We start from the raw sequence: 8,200 nt of genomic DNA, 5'->3' as shown, positions 1-8,200 counted from the left end.
GCATATGGGTGTTTATGGCCTATTTTTGCAGCTGGGAGACTGTGATAAATAACTGTGGCAAATAGACCCCCAAGTGTTATAAGATTCCAATGGAAAGCTATGTACAGGATTGTAAATACAAGTCAAATTAACCCATAGTGCTATCATTGTACTATACCTGGGACATGTTGCTGTGCATTACCAATAAAGAATGTGCTTATTTAGTGGAATGAATGTAAAGGTTTCATTCAATGCAGAAGACATTCTCACCCTTCCCATATCATTAACCAGTGTAAAAAAGAAAAGAAAAGAACTGGTCTGTTCAGCTAAACTCCTTACAATCTCAAGTGGTTAAACGGACTGAGGGGTTTGAAGACAGCTAAAAACGGATTCAACCTGAAAGATTAGCAGCAATGTACTAATCAACAGACTGCCAACTGTGACAGAGGAAGAAAGGGAGGGGTGGGGGGGAGGAGAGAGAGATGAAGGAGAGGAGATAGAAAGAGAGAGAGGAGGGAGGGAGACAGAGAGGGGAGTGTAGGGAGGGAGGTAGAAAGTGAGGAGGGAGGTAGAAAGTGAGGAGGGAGGGAGACAGAAAGAAGGAGAGAAGGAGTGGAGAGAGGGAGACAGAAAGAGAGGGGAGTGGAGAGAGGGAGATAGAGAGGAGGGAGGGAAGAAAGAAAGAGATAGAGAGAGGAGTGGAGAGAGGGAGATAGAAAGAGAGAGGGGAGAGAGAGGAGAGCAATAGATAGTGAGAGAGGTAGAAAGAGTGAGAGAGGGGCGTTAGAGAGAGGAATAGGGGGGTGAGATAGGAAAGGAATGAGTGTTTGGAGTGGGAAGCTACAGAACATTTCAGAGCTAGTTTGATGGGTTTTTAAGGGGTTGGAGATGTGTTGCTAGGATCAGGAACTAATGTGATTTCTTTTATTTCTTCATGATGCTGAAGATGTGGAAATGTGAAGTGTCCTCACTGGTTCCCGCGACAGCGAATGAGCTGTCAGATGGATGTGAGCATCATGAATGGGAAAGTGATGTGATGGACTATGAAGGCAGGAGAGCCGGCTCTGGGCACCAAAGTCCCTCCACATGTTGACATGGCATCTGAGAGCAGGGCTGGGCCGGGAGAGGGGTCGCACTGCACTGAGACTTCTCTGCTGCCCCACACCTTGAATCTGCAGAGAGAGTTTGGGACATCTAACCAAGAACTGACATTCGAGATCCCCTGAGATCGGTTTGCTGATAAAGAAACCAAGCAGGTGTCAAGAAGATGAACATGTGCGGAGAAGTGACAAGGGGCAACTCATGCAAGCCACCTGCCAACATATACATCAGAGGTAATACACAGTACTGCTATAGGATATTCATATGGTTATACCTACATATGTTTAAGGGGTTCCTGCATGACTGTTCTCTGCATAATATTTGCCTGGCCTACATATAGCAAGTTATGTAATCTTTGGATGAGTTGTTCCTTCAATATTCTATGTAACCCTTTCAGCGTGGAAGCGTCTTGTAAAGTTAGTGCAGGGTTACTTTTGATAATATATACACCCTTGCCTTAAACTTGTTGCACTAAACCCCAGCTGCGGAAGGGGCAATCATTGTGAGTCTGTTTATCAGATATTAATTAAGAACCCCAGTACCAGACGCACTAATGCTGGGTGATTGTAATATCCTGTAGATCTCCACAGAGCAGTGTTCAGAAAGACAGGGAGTTTTTGATGTTGTATGTAATAAGACCTGACACAAGAAAGTAACTGTTAAAAACGATTTCAACTCTGAAAGTGTCACTTGAAGTGGAAGTAATTCCTAAGGAAAGGAGCATCCCCATGAGAGCTCTTATAGAGAAAATAAAGAAATATAAATAGACTGCATGATTCTGTGCTTGGGAGGTATTTCATTAACTATAATAATGCACATACAATTCAAACCACTGTTATTTCCCTTTCTGTTGTTGTCATATTGTTAGTGCAAATGTAACCAAAAGCAGGGAATTATCTTGTCAGATCTCACAGGAGGCTACAAATAATAATCTTCTCTTCTATAGGATTGCCCAACAAAAAGAGCATCTTGAGTATCTTGGTATGTTTGTGTGCTGCAAGCAGGAAGAATGCTGGTACGGGTCAAGCCAAGTCAGTTGACAGAAATTCATCTCTCTTTACAGAGTGCAGAACCAGCCTGTCACCATCAGAACCTTCTGCCATCCGCATTCATGACTGAGAGACCTTCAATTACAACTGAACAAGACTTGGTCACTCTCAACCTCACCAACATTACTGATTGTGGAGAGGAGATCCTGCTGTATGGGGACACCGAGAAGATTGTCATTGGGGTAGTGCTGTCCATCATCACTTTATTGACTATTGCCGGCAATAGCTTGGTGATCATCTCGGTCTGCATTGTGAAGAAGCTCAGACAACCTTCCAACTACCTGGTGGTCTCCTTGGCAGCTGCTGATCTCTCGGTGGCTGTGGCTGTGATGCCCTTTGTCATCATCACAGACCTGGTTGGTGGAGAATGGCTCTTCGGAAAAGTGTTCTGCAATGTATTTATTGCCATGGATGTGATGTGCTGCACTGCATCCATTATGACTTTATGTGTCATCAGTGTAGACAGGTAAGAATTATAGTACTGTAAGCATGCAATGGGTACACACTTGCTATGTGAGGTTGAATGACATGGTCTGTTATGTATGGCTTAATGGCATCGTCCAAAGTGCTATTGCGTTGTGTGGTTGTGGCATGACCAGAATGGGTATCACTCAGTGTAGGTTGATGGCATCACCTGGCAGACCATTGCTCTTCCTTGTTCAATATTCTGAGAACAAGCACTGCTTGCCTTGAGTCAGTGAATGGAGATAGCTACCTAAATACCCTACTGAATATATAACCAAATCCTGAATTCCCTATCCAAAATCCTAAATTGTTATGTCCATTAAGCGAGTTATGGGTTAAAGGAAAACAAACATACAGATGCTGTAGAGGAAAAGTGATCTATGTTGTTGTGGAGTATGTCTTAATCCATAATGGTGCAAAGAGTGAAAGGTCAAGAATCAAAGGAAGCTGACACAAGTCAATGGGAATGTACTCTAAAAGCACTATGCCAAATCACAGACTTATAAGAGGCTTTGCTGCTTCCTTGTGTTAGGTTGTGGAAGATGAAGCCGATTATAATAAAAGCCTAATATCAGGATTTAATGCATATTGAGTACACTGTATGTACATCATACTGTATAACCCATCCATAAAAAAAAACCTTTGCTGATATTAAGAGTATTGACATTTATAGTATACATAGTTACATAGTTACATAGTTACATAGTTACATAGTTACATAGTAGATGAGGTTAAAAAAAGACGTACGTCCATCAAGTTCAACCTATGCTAAATTTAGACGACAGATACTTTATCCTATATCCATACTTACTTACATTAACCATTGTGGTGAAAGACTCCTTTGGTGAACTGGGATCTCCTATGGAATGCCACATTCATCTGGTTTAGGGTGTCACTAACATAAAATAATAATATCTCATACTGTCATGGATGGGAATTAAGGATACTCGGTTGGGGAGGGGCAAGAAATGGCAGCACATACAGTATATTAAGGGAAAGCATTCCCTGTAACATCAGTTGGATTTAACAACTTGATACATCTGGGGCTAAAATATTTCTGCATTAATTTTGCACCAATTTTGCAGCTTATTTGGCTCCAGCTATTTCACAGAATGATGGGTTATGCATGGACATTTTCTTTCTTTGATGCAATGTGTGCAATTGTATTGCCATGATATGTTAGCCAAAAGATTTCAACTTAATCAGAGTCTCTCTGCTGCAAAAATACAGCACCGGTTTTCTAACAGGAAGAAGCAATCCCATTGAATGTCATGAGAAGAAGTTTATGTTACTATGTAACTATATTCATAGATGGGGGAGGGGGGTGGTTTTCCTACACTAGATTTGTAGCAGATATGTGATACGGGGCCAATAAAATAATATTATTTCCCATGTTACCACTGAGCAAATTTGAAATATGAAGTTCGTTTGGGGGACTGTATATTAAAGAATAGTAGAAATAAGGTGTACTAGTCCGATCTACAGGCTCGCCGACGAGTATTCTAAAACTTGCCATGGAAAATCTGGGGCTATCACCAACAAGACCAAGGTACATGCTGGGTACATGCTGCAAACATTTCAGTTACATTTCTGCAGAGACTAATGGCCCATCGGATTAACACAGCGGGGGTCCCTGGCAGTCCCATTCAAACAGTTTGAATGGGACTGCCAGGGACCCCTGCTGTGTTAATCCGATGGGCCATTAGTCTGTCAGCAGAAATGTCACTGAAATGTTTGCAGCATGTACCCAGCATGTACCTTGGTTTGCTGGTGATTGCCCCAGATTTTCCAAGGCAAGTTTTAGAATACTCGTCGGCGCACTTTTAAATAATAATAATAATAATAATAATAATAATAATAATAATAACATGTTCTTGTATAGCGCTGCTAGTTTTTACATAGCGCTTTACAGAGACATTTTGCAGGCACAAGTGCCCTGTGGAGCTTACAATCTATGTTTTGGTGCCTGAGGCACAGGGAGATAAAGTGACTTGCCCAAGGTCACAAGGAGCCGACACCGGGAATTTAACCCAGCAAACTCAGCACCAGTCAGTGTCTTTACTTACTAAGCCGCTCCTTCTCCCTCATTCTACATCCAAAAATGCCATTTGTACTGGAACTAGGCTAAAATATAACACATTGGTCATGCCACGTGAGGAAAGATATACAGGTACACTTTCATATTGGGACTTTTCTCAAGGATATTAAACAAAATAAAAAATAAAAAACAGTTGCAAAATTGGCACGAAAAAATACCTGAACCAAATTTGACACATAAAAATTACTTGAAAAATAAAGGGATTTTATCTTCTCTTCAATATATCTATCTGTTTTTGTCTTTTTTTTTTTCCACCAGTGTTGCTATATTCTTAGCAGGTGGACTTTGTGAATTCCTCTTTAGAAATTCTACATAAATAAGTAGGGCTTATTTTTATTTAATGAAATCATATTTTTTTTCTTGCACCAGATTGCCAACCAGAGGACTAAGGGGGTCATGCACTAAGCAGTGATAAGTGCTTTTAAGTGAGATAAAAAGCCATTATAGCGCGATATTGCCTGCTGTGAGGTTCACAAAACAGTGATAAGTCTTTTAAGTGAGATAAATGCCTTTATAGCGTGATACTGTCGGCTATGAGATTCACAAAGCAGTGATAAGTGCTTTTAAATGGGAAAAAATGCCATTATAGCACGATACTGCAGTGTTATCACTGCTTTGTGAATCTCACAACAGGCAGTATCACCCTATAAAGGCATGTATCTCACTTAAAAGCACTTATCACTGCTTTGTGCATAGCACCCAGAAAACCTACTTATCACTGCTTAGAGCATGACCCCCTAAGTATGCTACATTCCCCACAATAGTCCCTGCTAGAGATGTGTGAATGTCTTCAAAATGGGCTTCATGGATGTATTTGACGAATTTTGCCTTTTAAATAGAATAGAGGATATTTTTTTTGTTTTAGTCCAGCCATAAAAGTTATGCAAAAAAGTGGTGTAAAATACAATATGCCAGGTTATTTAAATGCCTAATTCCCATGTCTTTTAATGGAAGTTTGTTTCCCTGTGCTAGATACTGCAGGTACTGTATGCTGTTTCTGTGCGTCAGGCTCTGCTGCATTCTTGCAGCACGGTGTCTATGTAAAGATGCTACAGTATCGCCCTAGAGCCACTGAGGAGGTATTTCTGTCAAACCCATTCTTTCAGCCCCACTTTTAGGGTCAGTCGCTGAGTGTAACTGGCTTTCCTCCAAAGACTCAATTATCCTTAAGGCAACAACTTTATTTAATTGTGTGTCCTGTAAAAAAAAAACCAGGGTCTGCTGAATTCAAGCTCATTATTACCCATATATTTGTATCTGTTTGACAAGCAATGATAGGAAAATTGGCAGGCTTGGTGGTCCAAGTTGGTTCCTATCTGCGGTCAATTCTACGTTTCTATGACATCATAATTGTTCTTTTAAACAAAGATCAAAAGAAACAGACAATTTAACTAACCTGTTTTACCAAAATCTTCCAGCTGTAAAACTTTGGCACATGAAATATATAATATTTATCAAAGAAAATAAATATCCTATTGATTTCAAAGGGATTCCTTTTCTTTGATAAATGTGTTTTTTTTTGTGTGTGTGTGCCATTTTTGCAGCTGGAAGACTAGTAAACAAACTCTGTTGACAAATGACTTCTATAGGTATGCCTGTCTTTAATACGATTACATTTATGGGGCTATTTCTAAATGTCTTAGGGCTGAAAAATTCAGGAAAAAAAACAACACTAAAGAATTGAATTGGAAAGAATCCAGGTAGTCACTTTGTGACTGTGCGTTGAAGGGAGCCCACACGCTTGTCCTAGTTATGGGAAGACTTTATCTACTCTCCTGGATTGTGAATGAAATGACATAGGAAGTGTGCGTTGTTTTGCAATCTACCTGACACCTGAAGTTACAAAAAGGGGGGTCTGCTGAGGAGTTTACTGTGCTTTATGCACTAACTAAGGCGTTTCATTATCCTACTGCGCATCTTAGTGATAGTGTATAATAAAAAAGGCATTTTCACTGTTATTGCTCCCTGTGCCTCACTTTGGGATTTGGAGGAGTTATGGAATTATAGATTACAATAAAATATTTCCTGTTATCTGTATGTTTTTCATCTTTAATGTGCTTTAAAAAAAAAAAAGAAGAAAGATATGATGCATTGCACCAAAACGCGCGGGGGCCTCTGTATTAAGACGAGACAGTATTTGAATGTTTATTGTGCGTCAACATTTTAGTGTTAAAGCAGTAAAATAAAATATATGTCATGCGTATAAAAGCATCATACACATGACGTGTCGTTCGTCATGTTCAATACCTGATTGATGCTGTTAAAATGAAAATAATTATGCGTAGTTTTTATTTGTAACCAGTGTTAGTAAATATCAGTTATTAGTATTATAATATTTATGATAGCAGTACATTGTGTCAGTCTATATAATGAAACATCTGGGATGTGTCAAATACAGTTTTTGGTTCATACATAACAACTTAATTCTGCACTAACACTATTAATAGACATGGTGGTCAGTTTTAACACACATTCCTTTTTTTGGCGCACAAAAAATATATATTTTTTAGTTTATGACATTTGTACCTGTGTGTCTAGGGCAGTACTTTTTTGTGCACGAAAAAAGGGGGGGGGGGGGAGGGGAGAATCATTTTTGACGTTGAAGGTGCCATAGACCCAGTTCTGGACAAGTTTATGATATCAGACATCATTAAGCTTGGTGTTATGTGTAAAACAATTTTTTTTATATCAGACACACCAAATGCACACTACATTTCTTCACTTATCTCCTTACAAATGTTTTAAGGAAAATTAAATCAAACTAATAATAAAAAAATAAAAAAATTGTATTTGTTCACATGTGCTCTAAAGTATTAATAGCAGACATAATAAATGTTAAGTTTTAAATAAACCTTGGTGTGCATCATTAGAGTGCTTCTTTTTTAGAGACTGGCTGCTAACACTAGCCTTCCCTCTAAACCTTGAAAATAGATTTCAGTTCAGCACTCAGACTGCACCCAGTACCAAATTGGTACTTAGGTTAATATATATTATATATCCAACACTGTTGATTATTTGTTATATTAGTGAGCGGTATATTCTCCTTTGGTGGTTTTTAATATTTATGATAGCAGTACATTGTGTCAGCCTATATAATGAAACATCTGGGAGGTGTCAAATACAGTTTTTGGTTCATACATAACAACTTAATTCTGCACTAACACTATTAATGGACATGGCGGTCAGTTTTGACACACATTCCTTTTTTTTGGTGCAAAAAAAAATATATTTTTTAGTTTATAACATTTTTACCTGTGTGTCTAGGGCAGTACTTTTTTGTGCACGAAAAAAAAGGGGCGGGGGAGGGGAGAATAATTTTTGACGCTGAAGGCACAGATTAAGAAATTTCACGGTAGTACAGTACCTAGCTGTGCACAACCGTAATTTAAAATGAGATTTCCATGTGCCAAAAAAGCATGTTACATTGCTAAGTACATTGACCTCAAATTCTCTGCTCCAGAATTGCTTAAGTACGTAGACCCTGATGTATTTATTTATACAATGTTTT

At 39.0% G+C, this 8,200-nt stretch overlaps 1 protein-coding gene across 2 annotated transcripts in view; it reads left to right on the top strand.

Annotated features, from left to right (window-relative positions):
- Positions 1-617: 617 nt before the first annotated feature.
- LOC142467074 (5-hydroxytryptamine receptor 7) overlaps positions 618-8,200 on the top strand; it is a 93,674-nt gene continuing 86,091 nt past the window's right edge. The window contains exons 1-3 of one of the 2 annotated variants that reach the window (XM_075572642.1): positions 618-1,313; positions 2,027-2,061; positions 2,144-2,595. In XM_075572642.1, the coding sequence (XP_075428757.1) occupies positions 1,247-1,313; positions 2,027-2,061; positions 2,144-2,595 (554 nt within the window). In that variant the 5' untranslated portion in view covers positions 618-1,246. The remainder of the gene's footprint in view (positions 1,314-2,026; positions 2,062-2,143; positions 2,596-8,200) is intronic. The other variant, XM_075572643.1, reaches the window with a different exon arrangement.

The sequence above is a fragment of the Ascaphus truei genome, chromosome 1 (assembly GCF_040206685.1).
Source record: "Ascaphus truei isolate aAscTru1 chromosome 1, aAscTru1.hap1, whole genome shotgun sequence".
NCBI lineage: Eukaryota > Metazoa > Chordata > Amphibia > Anura > Ascaphidae > Ascaphus > Ascaphus truei.
Note: the sequence above shows the minus strand (reverse complement) of the source record. Positions and strands in the feature narration are given on the sequence as shown.